Genomic DNA, 24,036 nt, shown 5'->3' with positions numbered 1-24,036 from the left:
TGTCAAAACAAGGAGACTTTATATCTCAGAAAGCTCACTGTTAAAAGCCATTAACATTGCATCTTCCAGCATTTGAAGATAAACTGACTTCACATAAAATAAGTCAATTCCTGAAGAAGGGCTCATGCCCAAAACGTCGATTCTCCTGCTCCTTGGATGCTGCCTGACCTGCTGCGCTTTTCCAGCAACACATTTTCCGTTCACATAAAAGAAGTAGCACAAGATAAATCTCAATTCTGGATGATAGCTCTTATTTCTGGTGAAGGAGCTCAGTCAGTGTGAGGACATTCATGATTCACTTACTTCAACATTTCATCTCCAAAAATTACAGCTGCACTACCTAATTCTTCCAAGCAATCGCCACAAGAAAACTGTTAAATATCCCATTTTCTGAAAAGGCTATTTTGGATGGTTTCCAATTCTTTTATTGTGCAGATTTTTAAATGCAGTTTTTTTTTAAATATAAAAATCAACTGGCTCCAAAAAACCTCACATGGGACTTGAACCTGAGGTAGAGACAATACCACTGCATCACAAATACCATTGCTAAATAGATACTCGTTTAAGGTTACAGACCGCACTGGCAAGCCATGCCATTTCAGTTGGACTTAACAACTCCCATGCCACTATCCAGGTGGTGCACAGTTCTATCTGTGGGTCACTGGGCACTGAACTTGCGTTGAAGTCCAAACACTGTAGGGGTTCAAGTATCAGTCTATAGACCTGATTTATCTAATCCAGGCTGCTGGAGGTGCACTATATCAAATTACAAATTAAATTTATGCAGATATTAACATTTCGACTGTATTTTAGAAGAGAAGTAATGCCTTGGCCAATTTCATGTTTTAACAAGAGACACTGAAACAGATTATCTGATCATTATCATGTCTTGAGGGAGTTTATTGTGCACAATTTGGCTGCTGCTGTTCTTATATTACAACTGTGACTACACCTGAAATGGATTTGACTGACTCTGAGGTGAGTTGGGGCATTTGAAATCATTAAAGACAATATATAAAGCACACTAGTCCAGGTTTGCAAAACCCAAAACTGCAAGTCTACTGCCAGGTGTAATTCCCTAATTGGACAACAGTTGCTGAACAATCCAGACTGCCAATTTAAACTAATCAAGCTCCTAAAATGGCTCATTCATCTTTGCTAAAAATGGCACCGAATCATACGTAGGGACCTGTTATGTGTAAAAGCAAATATGTTCAAGCCTTCAATGCCTTTTGAATTTTGGGAGCTTAGGGAATTTACAATTCCTCATGGCTTTTGCTCAGCCAATCAGAACTGACTTGACAACTACTCAGCATCTTTTACTGCATAAGCTGTTATGATGTGGAGGTGCTACTGTTGAAATGGGGTGGACAAGGTCAGAAGTCACATGACACCAGGTTATAGTCCAACAGGTTTATTTGAAATCACAAGCTTTTGGAGCACTGGTCCTTCATCAAATGAAATGAAGGTAAGCACACAGTCGCAGAATTTATAGGCTGAGAGATCAAAAGATAATACAAATGGTGTGAATGGAGTGTTGATAGGCTGAAGAATACATTTCTGCAGGTGATCAAAAGTGTCAGATGGTGTAGGACATTCAGCCTCCAATCTTTGGGTAAGTGTCCTTCAAGGTGGCCTTTGAGACACACAACAACACAAAATTGCCAAGCAGAAACTGTTAACCAAATTTCATACCCATGAAGATGGCCTTAACCGTGATCTTGGGTTCATGTCGCGCTACATGTAACCTCGCCATACTATTGTGTATCTGTAAAATCTTCCTTACTATTCTGTTTTGACATCATCACCTTATTAATTTGTTTTAATATCTCTACCTTAGTTAGCTTGTACAGTTTTGGATTACTTGTTACTTTGGTTAGACCTCGACATGCAACTCTAATACCTATCATGTTATTCAGACATTTGGTTTGTCTACAGCACCATCTTATTTTTAACTTTTTTGTAATTACCTCTTTGCCTCAATTAATCAGCTCATAGGTCATCCCTTCATTTGCTATTCAACTGTTTGAAATGAGCTGCTAGAAGAAGTGGTGGAGTCTAGTACGATTGCAACATTTAAAAGACATCTGGATGGGTATATGAATAGGAAAGGTTTGAAGAGATATGGGCCGGGTGCTGGCAGGTGGGACTAGATTGGGTTGAGATATCTGGTCGGCATGGACGAGTTGGACTGAACGGTCTGTTTCCATTTTGTAAATCTCTATGATTCTATGACTCTATGTTGACACTTTACTCACACTGTCTGACACTTTTGATTATCTTCAGAGACTTATTATTCAGCCTCACACCATTTGTACTAACTTTTGATCTCTCTGCCTGTAAGTTCTGTGCCTTTCCTTCATTTGGCTTGACGAAGGAGCAATGCTCAGAAAGCTTCTGATTTCAAATAAACCTGTTGGACTATAACCTGGTGTCATCTGACTGCATAAATTGTTGTTATGATTTAAAATTTGGTATTCTTGTTTTTATCCTGATGAGTGTAAGATGAAACCTTCAGTAACATGTATTTCTTTTCATCAAGATTCATTTGCAACTAAAAAAATGTACACATTTTAAGCACTTTTAAGGGTTCAAGACTGTGTTGGCTTATTATTTGGTTAATGGGACAATTATCATTCACTTATCTTGAAGATAACGGATTAAAAAACACTGAATAAAAGCTTCAAATGACTTTCCTCAACCACGCACCCTGCAAAATAATACTTAAAAGCAGCCCAGTAAATATGACTGAGACTTGGAAAAAAATTATATTGTACTTGAGGTATTTTTTTTAAAAATCATAATTTTTACAGTAGGTTAACCCAATGGTACATTATCAGGATGGAAAATATAACCAGTAAATAGTACTGATTCTGTAATTACAGGCAGTGCAGACAACTTCTGCCTCCCCCATACCCACCTATCCACTCACTCCCCCATTCCCTTCCCCAATTCACTCAAACCAAAATAATGTAGATGGAGTCTTAAATCTGGACAGGAGGATTCAGCTTCACTATGTGTCACCTCATGTAAATAACATTACTAACTTGCATTGTAACCTCATTCTCCACCCCTCACATCAATTCATGTCACACTATCAAATCTGCACTTACTTCTGGAGGCTCAGGTTCAGGGAGTAGGTGGCTGATTTGATCTTATTCTGGCAGTCCAGGTGAGTCATGCCCTCTGTGCTGACCCCATCTATCGCCACGATGGTATCCCCCTGGTTGACGTTTGCTTGGGCTGCCTTACTCCCCGGGCTTACCTGAAATGACAAGAAATGGGCGTGAACATCAAAAATTAAAACAATCAAAATGACAACAGATTAAAAATACAGAAAATCAATTTGAAAGCAATTTAAATAGAGTACACACAAAAAAATGATAGTGAGTGAAAGTTTGAAGTATTGGTTATTCTTCCATGGAGAACCCAGGAGATAGTAGCTTTAGCTTGTTAAGATATTCTTTCACGAGTCAACCATATTGCTGTGGCTCTGAAGTAACATGTAGGCCAAACCAGGTAAGGATGGCAGATTTGTTTCTCTAAAGGATAGTAGTGAACAAAATGATAAGTTGATAGTTGGTAATGATAATGACAGTTGATATGTTCATCATCACTGAAACTAGCTTTATCTTTTAGGTCTTGATTTATGAATTTCCTGAATTGGGTTATGTTAATGAAGGAGGCCAAAGATGGGAAAAAGGGTAACAACAGCACGCAACAAGGTTAGGATAAAAATATTTAGGATCAACCCATTATGATGCAGCACAATAGCAGGTGATCTGAACCCAGACTACCTGGCCAAGAAGTATGTTATTGCTACTCTGTCACAGAGCCCTTACCTAGTCAATCCATTATTTGTAGACAGAACTATAACAGATTGTTCTTCCAGTACACAAATTACCTGCAATAATAAATTTACATTTTTTTAAAAAAAGCTAAGCTACAATTAAGTTTTTTCTCATCCCCTTTTTTTTATGAATAATTTCTCTTTTGTGTCCCTCTCCAGAAGGAATAAGTTCCTTGCTTTGTGGCGTGAGAGCTGTTTGTCATCTAATACTACCTCTAAGTGGCAGGCCAACCTGCTCAAACAGTTAATATTCCTGATGGGGAAATGCTGATTTAATGGTGATGTAATTGGACTGATAATCTGGCATTCAAAGTTTGGGAGAAGATTTGTAGCTCGGGTGCTCGTTGTTGTGGTTCTGTTCGCCGAGCTGGGAATTTGTCTTGCAAACGTTTCGTCCCCTGTCTAGGTGACATCCTCAGTGCTTGGGAGCCTCCTGTGAAGCACTTCTGTGCTGTTTCCTCCGGCATTTATAGTGGCCTGTCTCTGCCGCTTCCGGTCGTCAGTTCCAGCTGTCCGCTGTAGTGGCCAGTATATTGGGTCCAGGTCGATGTGTTTGTTGATAGAGTCTGTGGATGAGTGCCATAACATATAAATGCCGGAGGAAACAGCACAGAAGCGCTTCACAGGAGGCTCCCAAGCACTGAGGATGTCACCTAGACAGGGGACGAAACGTTTGCAAGACAAATTCCCAGCTCGGCGAACAGAACCATGATAATCTGGCAACCAGACTACTACTCGAGGGACATTGGTTCACAATCTCAACATGGCAGCCATTGCAATTTGGATTCAAATAAATCTGGAATGTAAACTTATTGTCAGTGATGGTGAGCATGCTATCATTTATTGCTGTTTTTTTTAAAAACCCATCTGATTTACTAATGTCCTGTTGGGAAGGAAATCTGCCATCCTTACTTGGTCTGGCTTCCATGGATTTCTAGACTACAACAATGTAGTAGTTGATTCTTAACTGCCCTCTAAAATGATCTCGAAAGCTGCTCAGATCAGGGACAATTAGAGACAGGCAACAAATGCTGACCTTGACAGTGATATCCATATTCCATGAAAAAAATCTAAATTTATCATTGTAACCCTTTATTGTCTTCTCTCTCACACATTTCTCTAGCTCCCCCTACCCTTTAATATATCAATGCACCCTTGCAATCAGCTCATTAAGAACCTCAACATAAACAACTCATTAAGTCGGCAGTTCGGAAGCAGTCCCATACTTGACTGTATATAAGCACTTCTTGCTGGGCAGCGCATGCCAGGGGAGAACAAAATAAATCAGCCTTGGCTGTGATACTAACACAATTGAAAAATAAGCCAACAGTTCAATCACTTGCCAAGAGGATCTTCTGGCAACTCTTGTACTCTACTCCTGCAGGAATTCTTCAACCTTTCCAGAGTGTGGTGGAGGAACAGAAGCAAAGGAATCTGAGGAAGCCTTGTGAAAATACCAAAGATGGCATACCCTCTTTCTCTGAATGAGGCTGTGTCTCCATTGGCCATAAAAACCATGACCACCAGATATCTAATGATAGCCATGGAGATCCAAACCATTTCTAGCATTCACATCCATCACTGCCACTGATCGTTTTATGAAGAAAACTGACCCTCGAGTCTTATTAAGAGATAAATATATCTGTGTTGCTGACTCAGCTAATGTGTAATACAAGCAATATGAGGCAGTGAGAATCCAGAGCTCTTTGCACCTGGCGTACATCCATCAAACAGCAGCCCCAGCTGCTGGATCCTTCTACTTCTGAAGATTCACAGCCACCCAACGTGGAGGAACCATGAAACATCTTAGCCTATGCTAGAGGGGCCAGGGACCACTGTTTAAAAATCAGGAGTCACCCATTTAAAACATAGATTAGATAAAATTATTTCTTTTAGACAGTTGTGAATCTTTGAAACACTCTTCTTGAAAACGTAGTAGAAGCAGAGTAATCAAAAGTAAGCAGATGGAGGTAGCTTCATAGAGATGTACAGCACAGAAACAGACCCGTTCAACCAGATATCCCAACCCAATCTAGTCCCACCTGCCAGCACCCAGCCCATATCCCTCCAAACCCTTCCTATTCATATACCCATCCAAATGGCATTTAAAAGGCATTCATGTTACATACGGGGTTGGAAGGTTATCAAGTGTTAGACAGGGATGTAGATGCAGGGTTACAATCAGATTAGCCATGACCTTATTGAATGACTGAGGGGGCTAGAGGGGCTGAAATGGCCTACTCTTTGATTCATATGTTTCTATGTATGTTCAAAATTCTTTGAAGTAGCATCAATAAAGCAAAAGAGAATCTAATGCTCAGTCAGTAAGGTCATAATGAGAGAATGGGCAATACAAACACAAGACTAGAAAATCATAGATTCCTGGAAAGAAATTGTAGATTTCTTGGCTCTTGGCACGTCACTCAATTGGATTCAATAATATGGGCATGTACTATTATTATTAATGTTGTATATTTTACATTCATGCACATCGTTTGGAACTGGGGTTCCATTTGTTTAGCCAACCATAATCCAAATAATCAGAACCACCTCCTCCTGCTGTGTAAATTGCTATCTCCATTCTAAAGTGGCTTTCTTGCATTGTAGTCCTGATGAGTGCTAGATGAAAAGCATCAACATACTATCTCTTTTTAGCATGTTCACATGAATAGATTATGGTCTTCAGTGTTTGAATTTGAATGTCGATTTTTGAGATTGTAACAATGACCAGTGTAGTCACTGATGCAATAAAGTGTGTATATTATAATAACGTCAGACCCAATGTTTGAAAAGAGGGAATGGGAAAACACTGGGGATACTCAAGACACCATTGTAGTTTTTGTCAAGGTACATTCTGAGCAGATTTGTAATATAAAACTGTGTACTGAGGGACATACACCAACATAAGTGTAGTGTTTGTAATGAGGTCAGCCAGGTGGACCTCACAGAAAATGAGTTCCATGATTGGAGCTTTTAATCTGGTCCAATCAGGAAGCCCTGGCTGACAGGTACAAAGGAGTCTCAGAGCCCGGGTGTCCTTGGAGAAGGAGCACGCGGTGTCCACCAACACCCTGGAATTGTTCAGGGAGAGGTGGGCGCCGCAGGGAGTGGAGTGCATTATTTCCCCGTCCAACTCTATTTTGATTTAGTCCCTACCCTCCCCTTCACTGTTTTGATCACAAAGCATTGCCCTTTGATGTGAAGGGCAGTGCTTGTCACTGGCCACTCGGGTGTTTTCCTATCTTCCTGCTGGTGGAAATTGAATAAAGATTCATGCACTTTGTGTCTCGCACTGTGTCTCACACCTACACACACACACACACACACACACACACACACACACACCATGGGTGCTGGGGAAAAAATAAGCACTACCTCAGTTAGGCGGCAGTGTGGGGGTAAGGAAAAGAAAAAAAAAGAAAAAAAAGGAAAAAAGGAAAGAAAAAAAAAACAAAGGGAGTCTCAGAGGTTCTGTTCACCCTGAGAGCTGGCTCTGAGGAAGCTGGATCAGTGTCAAGGACTCTCCATGTGTAAGTAAAGGGTGACATGGTGATGAAATAACTGTGGAGTTATTTCAACAAGCCTCAACTGCTACTAGAGGGCCGACAATTCGAAGAAGGACACCTATGATCTCTGGGAAGCCTATTGGTCTTCCAGTGCAAAGAGTTGTTGATTAGCAAGTGTTGCTACCATTTCAGGGTCCAAGACCTAAGGGTGGACGTTTTCATACAGAGGGTGGTGCGTGTGTGAAATGAGCTGCCAGAGGAAGTGGTGGAGGCTGGTCCAATACAACATTTAAAAGGTAATCTGGATGGCTATACGAATAGGTGAGGTTCAGATGGAGAAGAGCCAAGTGCTGGCAAATGGAAGTAGATTAGGTTAGGATATTTGTTTGGCATGGATGAGTTGGACCAAAGGGCTTGTTGAGCACATCTCTATGACTCTATAATATGCATCAAAGAGTACTTGACATGAATTGTTGACATGAATTGCAAATATAACCTGTAATTGTAAGTTTGTAAGGTATCTTATGTACTGTTGGGAAGGAAGTTGAAGTGTAACACAAATGTGTAATACACTTTATATAATATCAAATGTGAACTGTTTTGAACTTAATTTGCAAATTTTATGTAGGTATAATTTTGGAAAATAAAAATATTTATTCAAGTTCCCACCAGGAGCTAACCAGATTAATCTAGGATGTTTTCTGGCAATTGGGAAAGATCACTATGTTGGAAGAAGACCGTAGATTTGGCCAAAGATTCAGAGCAGAAGAGAGACAGAGAATGCCAATGGGTGCAGGGGGTTTAGCAAATTACAGGTGAGGAGGCTCAGGATCAGACTTGAATGGGAAATAAAACAAAAGGCTGTGGAGAAACATTCAGCTCTTCCTGACCCCGAGCTCTCAAAAAACCCTTCTACACTTTAAAAGGAAGTGCTGAAACAAACTCCTAAAAATAGTCACATTTGACTCAAAATGCTAACTCTTCCGTAAACTCTGCACAGACCTGTTGAGCATCTCCAACACTTTGTTTTTCATTTCCAATTTCCAGCAACTACCGTAGCTCCCACCATCATTTAGCAGCTAGGTTTCCTGAGCCCTGGGAGCAGTAAATTTAAACTCAGCTCTCAACTGAATTAAAGAAACCCAATTTAAAGATTATAATGAGTTGTAATTTGAAGATGCATGCAAACAGGCTATGCAACCTGCTGCCTTAACCATGACAATAGATGCGCAAGCGATGGCTTAGGGACATGCTGCAATGTTTAATTTCTTAACCCTCTCCCTGTTAGGTGTTACTATTAACTCCATAGGTTCCCATCTTCCCCAGATTGTGTAAGGCAGAAAAGAGTTAGAGGAAACATTTATGAGACACGAATGATGATACAAATACTTCCAATTATTGAGGATGATGCAAAATTTGGAGGTGTTGTAAGCTGTAAGGAACATTGCACAAAACTTCAAAAGGACATAAAGGGGTGGTGGAATGGAAAGACCAGTAGCAGGGTAATTTTTCTTTGCAGAGAAATGTGAAAATTCGACCTGGTTAACAGAACATGGGGCGACATCCAGCAGTGACCTGAGCATATATGTGTAATAATCCATGATGGTGGAAGGCAGGTTGAGAATGTGGTTAATAAAGCCTAGAATACCACCTGCTTCATTAATAGGGCTATAGAATATTAAAGCAAGGAGGTTATATTAAAACTGTATGAAGTTAAAAATTACACAACACCAGGTTATAGTCCAACAGATTTGTTTGGAACTACAAACTTTCGAACCACAGCTCCTTCATCACAAGGAGCAGCGTGCCAAAAGCTTGTACTTCTAAATAAACCTGATGTTGTGTGATTTTTACCTTTGTAAACCCCAGTCCAACACCGGCACCTCCACATCAAAGTTGTACAAAACACTGGTAGCCATTAAATGGAGTATTGAATGCAGTTCTGGGTGTCACACTTGTGAAAACATCAGACAGCAAAATAAACATTTGATTAGCTTCATTCTAGGGATGAGGAACTTCAGTTTTTTGGATAGATTGCAGGATATTTCATAGAATCACAAAACTATTATGATACAAAGGGGGCCATTTAGACCATCTTGCCTTCTCTATTCCTTTGTCCCAATCTCCTGCCTTTTAGCCATATCCCTGAACACTATAACTATCCAAAACAAACATTCAATGTCCTCATGAATGCTTCATATCAACCTACCTACACCAATTTCTAGGCAGTGCATTCCATACCCTAATTACTCGCTGTGTGAGAAAGTTTTTTCTCGCATTACGCTTGCTTTGTTTGTTAAATCACGGTATACATGAACTGCTACTATGGAAGGGGAGTATGATTATCCTGCACGATGAGGGACATTTCAGATTTGAAGTGCACATTTCTGAAGGAGCCTTGATTGGAATTTCCCATCAGAAATATGGAAACTTTTCTTCACACTAAAAAGAAATTCCGACACACTATTTCAACATCGTCACCGTTTTGTGTAATGAGAAGTCACCTCTTATTCTAGGTATTTATATTGTATTCGGTAACAGTTCAGTGTGCAGGGATTTTGGCAGTACAGTTCAGTGTGCAGGGATTTTGGCAGTACAGTTCAGTGTGCAGGGATTTTGACAGTACAGTTCAGTGTGCAGGGATTTTGGCAGTACAGTTCAGCGTGCAGGGATTTTGGCAGTACAGTTCAGTGTGCAGGGATTTTGGCAGTACAGTTCAGTGTGCAGGGATTTTGGCAGTACAGTTCAGTGTGCAAAGATTTTGGCAGTACAGTTCAGTGTGCAGGGATTTTGGCAGTACAGTTCAGTGTGCAGGGATTTTGGCAGTACAGTTCAGTGTGCAGGGATTTTGGCAGTACAGTTCAGTGTGCAGGGATTTTGGCAGTACAGTTCAGCGTGCAGGGATTTTGGCAGTACAGTTCAGTGTGCAAAGATTTTGGCAGTACAGTTCAGTGTGCAGGGATTTTGGCAGTACAGTTCAGTGTGCAGGGATTTTGGCAGTACATCTGTTGTGCCCAGACATTTTAGTTTAAAGTGGAAAATCAGATGCAAATTGTAAATCTGTATAGAAGTAGCCATTGTGTAGGAACACAGAAGAATGTCTACTCATCCCCTGTCCCCAACAGAAAACACAAAGGAAGGAATAAAGCAGTAAGACAGATGTCTGCAGCAAGTTAAAAATTGTAGCCTGTATGGGCCAGTTGACAATGGTCTGATGCTTGCAAATCTGGAGAGACTGAACCCTAGACATAACATGGACACAGAGAGTCACCCGAGGCAGGAATTGAACCAGGGTCTCTGGGGCGGTGAGGCAGCAGTGCTAACCACTGTGCCACTGTGGGCTTTTCATGTCGTATTTCGCCTTCAGCAATTCAGCCCAACAGCCACTTGAAATAAATTTCAGCCGGTGCAGTCTGAAAGCAGAGGGTATTTTTCTAAATCTTGCAGATGTCATAGCTTATGTCTAATTGCCCGCTTTGAGCTAGCCACAAACTAAAAAGGAAAACCAAAGTTATTTATATTTAAATAGTTCACAAATGGGTAATGAGTAGCAACAGTTGGGATAGCTATCGAAGAAGCCACCTGTTCCTTCAGATTCTTTTCAAATCTCTTGGAAGTAAACAGCATGCCCCTGCAGGGTAAACTGTGTCATTGTGGGTGTATACAGTGACACCACTACAAGTGGCCAGAATAAAGATGACGATTGAAGGGAAATCACCCAGTCACTGCTATGAGCAGTGAGGACTGATGGATTGATTTTAAGCCTATTGATTTATATTGTACAACTATCCTTCACCCATTTTATTTCACTGGAGAAATAATCCAGCTGTTATCAGGAGAGGTTACTGTGGTTTCAATTATGACCATTGTTTCCTGTAGATTATAGAGACTGGCTGTTAAATCATTTCCATAAGTGCCATCCTGCCTTTGTCTCATTTGCTGAAAGTGCCGAGGGTCAGTACTCACTTTTGTTTTTTTAAACATGTGATTTAATCAGAGGTCCATGGTCTGAACAATCTTCAGAACCTCTGAGAATGTCATTTTGATTGTCATTGTTGGTCATTCACTTTACTGAGCAGATCATTCATCCCCGACTATATTCATTGAAATGAATGGTATAAACGTTAGTTAGGTTTTCCACTTAGAAGGTAGTCCTCTTCAGCAGATTATCAACTACGTGATTATAGTGAAAAATCCACTGCAACATTTTAAAGATCAATTTGATTTAAACCCTTTGAATTAAAACAGTGATGGAAAAGGATAGACCAGATCTAAAAGTTGAAGTTCTAAATTCGAGAAAGGCCAATTTTGACGGTATTAGGCAAGAACTTTCAAAAGCTGACTGGAGGCAGATGTTCGCAGGTAAAGGGACGGCTGCAAAATGGGAAGCCTTCAGAAATGAGATAATAAGAATCCAAAGAAAGTATATTCCTGTCAGGGTGAAAGGGAAGGCTGGTAAATATAGGGAATGTTGGATGACTAAAGAAATTGAGGGTTTGGTAAAGAAAAAGAAGGAAGCATATGTCAGGTCTAGACAGGATAGATCGAGTGAATCATTAGAAGAGTATAAAGGAAGTAGGAGTATACTTAAGAGGGAAATCAGGAGGGCAAAACGGGGACATGAGATGGATTTGGCAAATACAATTAAGGAGAATCCAAAGGGTTTTTACAAATATATTAAGGACAAAAGGGTAACGAGGGAGAGAATAGGGCCCCTCAAAGATCAGCAAGGCAGCCTTTGTGTGGAGCCACAGAAAATGGGGGAGATATTTTGCATCAGTATTTACTGTGGAAAGGGATATGGAAGATATAGACTGTAGGGAAATAGATGGTGACATCTTGCAAAATGTTCAGATTACAGGGGAGGAAGTGCTGGATGTCTTGAAATGGTTAAAGGTGGATAAATCCCCAGGACCTGATCAGGTGTACCCGAGAACTCTGTGGGAAGGTAGAGAAGTGATTGCTGGGCCTCTTGCTGAGATATTTGTATCATCGATAGTCACAGGTGAGGTGCCGGAAGACTGGAGGTTGGCAAACATGGTGCCACTGTTTAAGAAGGGCGGTGAAGACAAGCCAGAGAACTATAGACCGGTGAGCCTGACCTCGGTGGTGGGCAAGTTGTTGGAGGGAATCCTGAGGGACAGGATGTACATGTATTTGGAAAGGCAAGGACTGATTCGGGATAGTCAACATGGCTTTGTGCATGGGAAATCATGTCTCACAAACTTGATTGAGTTTTTCAAAGAAGTAACAAAGAAGATTGATGAGGGCGGAGTAGTAGATCTATATGGACTTCAATAAGGCATTAGACAAGGTTCCCCATGGGATACTGATTAGCAAGGTTAGATTTCATGGAATACAGGGAGAACTAGCCATTTGGATACAGAACTGGCTCAAAGGGAGAAGACAGAGGGTGGTGGTGGAGGGTTATTTTTCAGACTGTAGGCCTGTGACCAGTGGAATGCCAAAAGGATCGGTGCTGGGCCCTCTTCTTTTTGTCATTTACATAAATGATTTGGATGCGAGCATAAGAGGTACAGTTAGTAAGTTTACAGATGACACAAAAATTGGAGGTGTTGTGGACAGCGAAGAGGGTTACTTCAGATTACAACAGGATCTGGACCAGATGGGCCAATGGGCTGAGAAGTAGCAGATGGTGTTTAATTCAGATAAATGCAAGGTGCTACATTTTGGGAAAGCAAATCTTAGCAGGACTTATACATTTAATGGTAAGGTCCTAGGGAGTGTTGCTGAACAAAGAGACCTTGGAGTGCACGTTCATAGCTCCTTGAAAGTGGAGTCACAGGTAGATAAGATAGTGAAAAAGGCATTTGGTATGCTTTCCTTTATTGGTCAGAGTATTGAGTACAGGAGTTTGGAGGTCATGTTGCGGCTGTACAGGACATTGCTCAGGCCACTGTTGGAATATTGCGTGCAATTCTGGTCTCCTTCCTATGGGAAAGATATTGTGAAACTTGAAAGGGTTCTGAAAAGATTTACAAGGACGTTGCCAGGGTTGGAGGATCTGAGCTACAGGGAGAGGCTGAACAGGCTGGGGCTGTTTTCCCTGGAGCATCGGAGGCTGAGGGGTGACCTTATAGAGGTTTACAAAATTATGAGGTGCATGGATAGGATAAATAGACAAAGTCTTTTCCCTGGGGTCGGGGATTCCAGAACTAGAGGGCGTAAGTTTAGGGTGAGAGGGGAAAGATATAAAAGAGACCTAAGGGACAATTTTTTCACGCAGAGGGTGGTACGTGTAAGGAATGAGCTGCCAGAGGATGTGATAGAGGCTGGTACAATTACAACATTTAAGAGGCATTTGGATGGGTATATGAATAGGAAGGGTTTGGAGGGATATGGGCCAGGTACTGGCAGGTGGGACTAGACTGGGTTGGGATATCTGGTCGGCATGGACGGGTTGGACCAAAGGGTCTGTTTCCATGCTGTACATCTCTATGACTCTGTGTCGGTTTAAATGAGTTGTGATCTATTATACTGACTCTAATATTTCCATTAGAAATCAAAATGATGAAGCTGGCTGAGTGGGAGTTTAATTAGAACGTAAGCAGGCATTGTGTGGGATTATAGAAATTCATAGTAATGTCATAAAGTCAAACACAAGGGAATTCATTAAACAGTTGACATGAGTTAAGCATTATTAAAAGGAATCAAAGCTTTTTATCTTGCATTCATCAGAACTAGGATGCAAGAAACAGAGATGAGAAAAAACACACCATGTTTTACAATGTGAAAAGAGGGTGCTGATTGGTTGGCCCATCATTGGTCTGGAGATGCAACAAGAACCATTAATTGTCAACCTTAATTCTCAGAGCAGGCAGGTAGATTCTGCTTGGTCAGGGTTTGGAAAGCATTAAAGATTAGCTGTATCCATCACCCTTTTTTGTTACGAAAAAGGTGCAATGTATATACAAATTCGTTTTAGTTTCATAAAACAGGGCTCTGTTTGTTTATATATGTAGCTATTCACATATGCCCATTGTGAGCCTGACTGATAATTGTAAATTGATATCCTGTGTGACTCTTAGCATAGAGTCATAGAAATGTACAGCACACAAACAGACACTTCAGTCCAGCTCGTCCATGCCGACCAGATACCCTAACCCAATCTAGTCCCATTTGCGAGCATTTGGCCCATATCCCCCTAAACTCTTCCTATTCATGTACCCAGCCAAATATCTTTTAAATGTTGCAATTGTACCAGCCTACACCACTTCCTCTGGCAACTCATTCCATACCTGCGCCACACTTGGCGTGAAAAAGTTGCCTCTTAGGTCCCTTTTAAATTTTTCCCCTCTCATCCTCAACATTTGCCCTCTTGTTCTGGACTCCCCGACCCCAGGAAAAAAGACTTTGTCTATTTAACCTATCTGTGCCCCTCATGATTTTCTAAACTTCTATAAGGTCACCCTCAGCCTCAGACGCTCCAGAGAAAACAGCCCAGCCTATTCAGCCTCTCCCTATAGCTGAAACCCTCCAACCCTGGCAACATCCTTGTAAATCTTTTTTGAACCCTTGCAAGTTTCACAACATTCTTCCAATAGAAAGGAGACCAGAATTGCTCATAATATTCCAAGAGTGGCTGAACCGATGTCCTGTACAGTCGCAACATGATGTCCCAACTCCTATACTCAATATTCTGTCCAATAAAGGAAAGCATACCAATTCACCTTCTTCACTATTCTGTCTACCTGCGCCTCCACTTTCAAGGAACTATGAATTATTTAATAAATGATTTCCAATAGCAGATCACATCAAATGGTGGATATACCTTTCTGAGGCTTGCAAGCATGATTGTTCTTGGTGGTGTATAACTGGTATGTGAGTGGTCAATGGCATGTGCTGTTTGATATGGTCTGCCCATAGTTGGGTCTTTTTTGCCTGCATAAATGGTACTACAATTATTCATTTGTGCAGTAGGTAAGATGTCATTTTGGCATGACAGCTACATTCTGTTAGTGGAGTAAAACAAGTTGTGGATCAACTAAAGAATGGCAGTGTGAGACAGATTAGCTTCACTTGCTATTCACATTTTGAGCACCATTCCCTTCTGGGGTAACCTGAGAAGATTGGGCACCACTCAGGACCAAAGGTGGTAGATAGAAGCCATGACAGCATTATAACACAATGATCTTACAATTTGCTTTGCGCTTTGCAAAAGTAAGAACTTTCTTTTGTTTGATGTCTTTTACACATGTAGATGTCAAAAGAGTTCCATGGCCAATCAATTATATTTTTTAATACATGTACTACTTGTTAAGTGGGAGAGCTAGGGGTTTAATATTGGTGTTGCATGGGATGGAGATGGTATGCAGAATAGTAATGTTACCTCAGTGAGAGGGGCTATTTTAAACAGACAGACTGCCCAAAAGCTCCCATTAACTCAGGCTGTGTGGGTGGGAAATCATGTCTCATGAACTAGATTGAGTTTTTTGAAGAAGTAACAAAGAGGAATGATGAGGGCACAGCAGTGGACATGATCTATATGGACTTCAGTGAGGTGTTCGACAAGGTTCCTCATGGGAGACATGGGTTAGCAAGGTTAGATGTCATGGAATACAGGGGGAACTAGCCATTTGGATAAGGAGCTGGCTCAAAAGTAGAAACAGAGGGTGGTGGTGGAGGGTTGCTTTTCAAACTGGAGGCCTGTGACCAGTGGTGTGCCACAGGGTTGGTGCTGGGTCCCCTGCTTTTCATCATTTATATAAACAATTTGGATGTGAACATTGGAGGTATAGTTAGTAAGTTTGCAGATGACACCAAAATTGGAGGTGTAGTGGACAGCGAAGAAGGTTACCTTAGAGTACAACAGGATCTTAATCAGATGGACCAAGGGGTTGAGGAGTGGCAGATGGACTTTAATTTAGATAAATGTGAGGTGCTGCATTTTGGAAAAGCAAATCAGAGCAGGACTTGTACAGACAGAAGTGGGTACTGCAGATGCTGGAGATCAGAGTCAAGATTAGAGTAGTGCTGGACAAGCACAGCAGGTCAGGCAGCATCCGAGGAGCAGGAAAAATCAACATTTCGGGCAAAAACCCTTCATCAGGAATCAAGCAGGATTTACACTTTGGTAAGGTCCTGGGGAGTGCTGCTGAACAGAGACCTTGGAGTAGAGTTTCATAATTCCTTGAAAGTGGAGTTGCAGGTAAATAGGATAATGAAGAAGGCTTTCCTTTATTAGTCAGACCATTTAGTATAGCAGTTGGGAGGAAATGTTGTGGCTGTACAGGACATTGCTTAGGCCACTTTTGGAATATAACATGCAATTCTGGTCTCCTTCTGATTGGAAGGATGCTGTGAAACTTGAAAGGGTTCGGAAAAGATTTACAAGGATGTTGTCAGGGTTGGAGGGTTTCAGCTGTAGGGAGAGGCTGAACAGGCTGGAGCTGTTTTTCCCTGGAATATCAGAGACTGAGGGGTGACCTTATAGAGGTAAATAAAATCATGAGGGGCATGGAAAGGATAAATAAACAAGGTCTTTACCCAGGGGTGGGGGAGTGCTGAACTAGAGGGCATAGGTTAAGGGTGAATGGGGAAAAATTTAAAAGGCACATAACGGGCAACGTTTTCACGTAGAGGGTGGTGTGTGTATGGAATGAGCTGCCAGAGGAAGTGGTGGAGGCTGATACAATTACAGCATTTAAAAGGCATCTGGATGGGTATATGAATAGGAAGAGTTTAGAGGGATATGGGCTAAGTGCTGGCAAATGGGACTAGATTAGATTAGGATATCTAGTCAGCATGGAAGAGTTGGAGTGAAGGGCCTGTTTCCATGCTGTACATCTCTATGACTATGTAAGCAGGTAACTACGCACTGGTCAGTCTGACGCTGACCCATCCAGCAACTTATTTGTGATGGAGAGAAAGATGTGCACAGGACACTTGAGGTATAGTCCCGCCCATTTTTAAATATCACTATAGAATCTTTTGCATCCATAAGAATTGGTTTAACATACTATCTGAAAGATAGTTCCACTGACAAAGTGCAGATTCTGGGGAATGAGCTGCCCTTTAATACTGAAGTGTCAGGAAAGATCATGTGTTTGTCATTTGAGTGAAACTTACCATCACACATATACTTGTCCAATGGCTTGCCCAAATAAAGTGCATGCAAACCAATAGCAAATGTAGTTAAAATGCAAGGATGCATCAAGTTGAATTAAATGGGTCATTTGAACGTGCTAAAAGCTGGGTCTTCAACATGGACACTGATTTAGGCTGTTAAGGAGCTTGTTACCACTTTTTTTTCATGTTGAGCACCAACTAACCTGACTGAGCTCTCATGACAGCATTGGGATGTCATTTTATAATCCATAATCACATAGCTCCAGATACAAATCTGCTATTATCTTGAATTTCCTCCCTAAATCTCTCTGGGTCCCTCTCTCCTTCTTTAAAATACATCTGTAATAATATCTCTTTATGTGGCTCAGTGTCAAGTTTTGCATTATAATAATCTCACCTGGATTACTCCTGGCACCACATGCTCGTGAGTAGAGAAAGATAATGCAGATGAATGTGTGCCAAGAGAAATGGTGAAAGGGGGAGGGCTTTACATTCCTGCATATTGGGATTGGTTCTGCAGGAGGGGGGACCTAGGCAAAGTGGGCACAGCTAGGACCAATCCTATGATGGGGCAGTGGCTGATTCTGTTGTTGGTGGTGGTGGTGGTGATTGGGAGGGTAATGGAAGGCTTACACCAGTTTATCAGATGGAGGAGATCCTGAGAGTAAATTCAGAAGCAGGAGAAACTAAACTAGAAATGGAAGGTAAGAAATGAGTATGTGAATATGGAATGCAAAGGGAACAAAGTCTAGGAAATAAACAACAGTGATAAAGACTTCAATGTGAGGACCCTGACGAATAAGAGAGATAAGGAAAAGGCACAGACAGACACTTGGAAATAATATCTCATAGTAATTACTGCAAAATGGTTGAGGGGAAAGCAGTTCAACGTTCCTGGTTATAGGATTTTCAGAGTGTTAAAAGGCAGTGTGGAGAGTCATAACATGAGTTATAGAAACAATCACAATTGTGGGGAGGGATAACGTGCAAGAAAGATGATCAAATGAGCCCATATGGTTTCAATCGAAGACTAAAAAAAAGGCATTCACCATTCTAGGTGTGCACAATAGACCCAAACAAACAGGCAAAGAAACAGAAGAACAAATATGAACAGTACAGAAATAACAGAACAATTACTGAAATGGATATTAATTACCTCAATGTTAACTGAAATAAAATCAGCATAAAAGATGTTTTTAAAAGACTGTCCATATCAAATCCAACAAGGAGTTTTCATGCATTTCAGATAAAAATCTGGGTGGAGGTAGAAGTGGTATCAGAGTTCACTTCGAAATGGAAAAGGATAAAGATGAACCAAGAGTCATTTTTTTTTAAAATCAGGGAAAGCCAAATTATACTGAGTAGAGATATGACACAGCAAAGTGGATATTAAAACTACTGGAAGGAGAATCTGTGCCAAGTGGCAGGCCTTTGAGGAGATAAATAAAGGGTGAGACTACAAATCCTGATTCCTGCGAAGCAGGATAAGGCAATAAAAGAAAGGGAAGCTCAATAATATATAAGATATCAAGAACATTTGATTATTCAAAGTCAACAGTGGTAGAAAAAGTGCAAAGGGGAAATAAGGATAAAAAGAGGGAATGAGAAAATGTGAGCAAGTAAAACAAAAGGAGACCTAATGATGTTTTATAGCATTTTATATCGCATGAAAGAGATCCTTCGGTCCAACTCATCCCTGCCAACCAGACAACCCAATCTGATTTTGTCCCATTTGCCAACATTTGACCCATATCCTTTTAAACGCTTCCAATTCATGAACCCATCCAGATGCCTTTTAAATGTTGTACTTGTACTCACCTCCACCACTTCCTCTGGCAGTTCATTCCACCCTCTGCGTGAAAACATTACCCCTTAAGGTCCTTTTTAAAATCTTCTGGAACACCGCGGGTCACAGGCTTCCAGTCCAAAAAGCAACCCTCCACTACCACCCACAGCCTCCTACATTCAAGCCAATCTTGTATCCAATTGGCTGGCTTTCCCTGGATCCCATGTGATCTAACCTTGCTAACCAGTCTACCATGTAAAATCTTGTCAAACGTTTTGCTGACGTCCACCACTCTGCCTTCATCAATCTTCTTGGTCACGTCATCAAAAAAACTCAATCAAGTTAGTGAGACAGGACTTCGCACGCGCAAAGCCATGTTAACCATCTCTAATCAGTCTTTGCCTTACCAGATGCATGTAAATCCTGCCCCTCAAAATCCCTCCAACAACTTACCCACTACTGACATAAACCTCACCAGTCTATAATTCCCAGGGTTTTCCTTACAGTTTTTCTTAAATAATGATACCACATTAGCCAATCTCCATTTTCCAGCACTACACGATCACATTCACAGCAAAAAGAAAACTGAGAAAACAGTGTTTAGAGACCTTGTAATGTATGTGGAGGTGGAAGACATGATTTCTTGTGAAACCTTGCATCCATCTTTGCGAAAGAAGGGGAAATACAGACTCTATACCTAAGTAGCAGTGTGAATACTGGATGCTATAAACATAGTGTGTTTTAGCATCATTGAAAGTAGATAAGACACCAGGACAATAAGAGTAGCCAGAAAAACAATAATGGGGGTTCTGAACATCATTTCCCATTCATCCTTGGTTACAGACAAGGTGCCAGAGGATTGGAGGACTACTGATGCTTAAAAATCATTTGAAACATGGGGCATTAACCTGGAATTACTGCTCAGTCATCTGAACCTTGGTGACCAGCAGACTGCTGAAAATCATTTGGTGGACAGTATAGCTTGGTCATTTCTAAAGTCATTTCAAAATTGACTGAATTTTCTGAGCAACTAACCAGGAGGTCTGATGTTGTCTATATGGATTTTAGGAAGTTTTTTAAGAAAGAGACATATGGAATGTTGATCATTAATATAAAATCTATTCGGATTCAAGTGCAAAATAAGCAGGTCACATAGACTTACAGTGATTGATAGTAGGATTTGAGGGCAGATGAAAAACATTTTCCCCAATGGGATCTGAAATGGTGGAAAAGGCAGATAGTTGAGGTGCGTTTAAAAAGGCTAGGATTTATATCTGAAGTGAAAAAACCCTGTGGACAAGGAATTGGAAGGTGGGATTAGACTCTTGGTTTTTCAGCCAAGACCGATTTCATGGCTATAATGACCTCCTTCATGTCTTGGGATGTTTGCCTCCTTTATTGTTCTAAAGGAGAATAAGATTTACATTGTGGGGGCCATCCCACCATCAATGAGAATGCTCTGACGATGTTAATTAGGAAGAGGCATATGAAGCTCAAGTCTTGAAAACCACTTAAATTAATTCACTCTCATTGTGCATAGTTGTAACTTTTCAGTTTAGAATTTGACAAGAGTTGAAAGTCACACATTTACAATTTTCTCAATATTATCAGTTTTCCCAGAATCATTAAAGAAAGAAAAGCTTGTGTTTTTTAAAATTATTAATTCATGGGATGAGGTTGTTGCTGTCTACTCAGCATTTTTTGCCCATCCCTAATTGTCCAGAGGGTAGTTAAGAGTCAACAACATTATTGTGGTCTGGTACGTACAACAGACCAGATAAGGATGCCAGGTTTCCTTCTGTGAAGAACATGAGTAAACTAGAGGGATTTTTAATGACAAGTGATGGTGGGTATGTGGTTGCCATTTGGACATTTTGATCTTCTAGTTTTTTTTGGATTTAAATGTTAACCATCTGCCATGATGGGATTTAGACCCTTGTTGTTAGATGAGAATTCTAAATTACTTGTCTAGAAACATTACAACTATGACACCTCCTCTGCAACATTTCATCCAAAAGGAGGCACTTTCAACAATGCAGCACTCACCCAGTACTCCATTGAATTTCAGTGCTCAGTCCCTTGCACAGGACTTGGACCCAGAGGCTTCTTAATCAGAGAACCAAATGAGCTGTTGCTGACACTCACTAATCTATGCCTGTAGTACAAACATAATGCTGCACAAAGACCACTATTCTCTCACTTGGGTATGTTGACTAATGTGTCACACGTAGATGCCAGTGAATAAGTAGAAGGACAAATCCAGCAATCCCCAAAACATACACTTCATCTGGGAGATGATAACTCAGCTTGGATGTAATCCTGAAGGTTTTGTCATCTATCCCAACAACCGCACCCCTGTACTCCTATCATTGGCTGTGTGACAGATGCATTATCATGTTGGACTGTTCCCCAAGCCTATCAAAAGCAAACACAGATTCTTCAACATACAATTGGATCTAACTTAAAAGTCAAATATTCCATTTACTATTGCCAATATATTTATGATTAATAATTGGAAAATGTTGATAAAAGTGAAGAAAATCACAATGTTTATTCAAATCTTCTGATTTCTCTACAGGATTGCTTACAGCACTTTCAGGGGTGTGTTCTGTAATGGAGATCACACCACCCTATTGCTGCCCTGGTAAATAAGGGACAATGGTGAAGTCAGGACTCTTTCAATTTGCTTCTCTCCACAACCCTGCTGATCGCTGCTGTTGGTTTCAACTGAAGATCCTTAGGATCCAGGAATTGCCAGCCTCTAATTGGCCACAGCTTTGGGATCTGGGATGCCAGTGTCAAGGCCTGTGATGGGCCAAGCAACTTGCTTATGCCCCTTTTAATGAGTTTATTGTGTCACCATTGGGTACGTTATCTCAGCACTGGGGGATGGCATGTCAGTTTTCATCTAATTTGCGCTCTCACAGTTAGGCGCAGAAAGTGGAAAGTCATGCCCAAAGACTCTGTTGCACATTGCCAGACACCAGGAGTATCTGTATGAAGAGTGATACTTTATAAGTTGGTCAATGTTTGACTTTATTGTGGAACATCTCTCAGTGGTAAGATGATTGTCGGTGGGGGAGGGGGGGGGAACGGCGCTGTCTTCTATTTCAGCTGTTCTCGAAAGGAAACGCCATTTGGCCATTAAGAGAATTTAGCACGTCTTGTTCCAAACTCCCAGCTCCAGCACCTTCCTTATTTTATGAAGCAGACACATTTAGGGTGAAGAGACAGCTGCAGATTCCAAATGCATAAGTCAACAAAAACAGATAGCCCACTGCCACTTCCCTCACCCCCACCCCCAGCTCTGTCCCTACAAATTTATTCCCTTCAAAGCACCATCCAATTTAGTTTTGAACTCAAATGAGGTGAGGAATCAGAAAGAAATGTTCAAATGTCATCTTGGGTATTCTTCCACCCTGCTGGGCTATTAAAAGAGTTAAGCCTTGGCCTTAAAGCCCTTTCTGAACCAAAACATCCTTCAAAGACAATGTATTATCTTTGGAATTCACTGCCACAGAAAACTGTGGAGGCCAGGTCATTGAGGGTATTTAAGACTGAGATCGATAGGTTCTTGATTGTCAAGGAGATCAAGGGTTACGGGGAGAAAGTGGGAGAACTGAATGGCAGAGAAGATTTGATGGGCTAAATGGCCAAGTTCTGCTCTTATGGTCTTATGGCCTAAGTATTTACAGAGTTAGCAATTCAGGTCGATATTAAGAGCAGAGCCATCTAGTTTAAAACAGGAAGGCTTAAGGTACCAAACTGTAGTCAGGAGAAGCGAAAAATTATGCCATCAAGGATCAGTTTCAAAGATTTCCGAACAATTTCCTTCAAAATAACTGTGATGTTAATCAAGGAACAGTTGAATTATCCTGGACTTATTGAGAAATAATAGGTGGGTCCAGAAATGTCAAGGGGAGAATTTTTTTAACAGTGAGAAATATGAATTCAACATATTTTAGTGATTAAGCCAACACACAATAGGCATAGATTGAGAAATTCAATATTTGTTGGTAAAGATCAATGTGCCTCTTACATGTTCTGTCTTCCCTTCTTGCATTCCTATTCGATTTTAACATATTCTAAGGCAAAGTATCAAAACTTCCCACCTCAATCAAATATGATTGAATTGTGGGAGATAGCCCACTGACAACACCAACCCAAGCTTCTGCTCATTGCTCACACAGTGCAAAAAGTTGTAGGTAAAATGTGCATTGGAGCTGGCCTCATCACTGGAAAACCTGTACCAAGTGCATCAATCCTTGGAAGTGCTTCAAAAGTTGGGAAAATGCAGAATTAGATTATCCTCATCCTAGAACCATTGCAAATTATACAATTCACCCTATGTATGCATCAATTCTACCTCTTACTTCACTGGACTATTGCTTCATTGAAAAACATCGGTGAAAACAGTAACAAGGAGAAAGTGAGGACTGCAGATGCTGGAGATCAGAGCTGAAAATGTGTTGCTGGAAAAGCACAGCAGGTCAGGCAGCATCCAAGGAACAGGAGAATCGACGTTTTGGGCATCAGCCCTTCTTCAGGAAATGAAGACAGTAACAACTAATATTAGTAAAGCACTGGGAATGTGGACATCCAAGAGTAGGGGAAGACAACGTTTGAATCGGTTTTCAACCATTGTATACTCCAGAAGGAAAATAAGAGGAAAGATTTGTTAAATAAACTTGAATGTCAGGGAGAAGGAAAGCAAGCAAGGACAGACCTTTACCTACAACACGTCCTGGAAAACATTCAGTAAACCAGTACAATTCTTAAAGGGCATAACAGGACTGACTGAACTG

At 40.9% G+C, this 24,036-nt stretch overlaps 1 protein-coding gene across 1 annotated transcript in view; it reads right to left on the bottom strand.

Annotated features, from left to right (window-relative positions):
* Positions 1–24,036, bottom strand: part of LOC140484474 (LIM domain-binding protein 3-like) — a 209,769-nt gene that overhangs the window by 140,418 nt on the left and 45,315 nt on the right. Inside the window, exon 3 of the mRNA XM_072582883.1 lies at positions 3,114–3,265. Coding sequence (XP_072438984.1) covers positions 3,114–3,265 — 152 coding nt within the window. The remainder of the gene's footprint in view (positions 1–3,113; positions 3,266–24,036) is intronic.

Source organism: Chiloscyllium punctatum, chromosome 13 (genome assembly GCF_047496795.1).
Source record: "Chiloscyllium punctatum isolate Juve2018m chromosome 13, sChiPun1.3, whole genome shotgun sequence".
In the NCBI taxonomy this organism is placed as follows: Eukaryota; Metazoa; Chordata; class Chondrichthyes; order Orectolobiformes; family Hemiscylliidae; genus Chiloscyllium; species Chiloscyllium punctatum.
The sequence above is the reverse complement of the archived record's forward strand: the minus strand, read 5'-3'. Positions and strand labels throughout refer to the sequence as shown.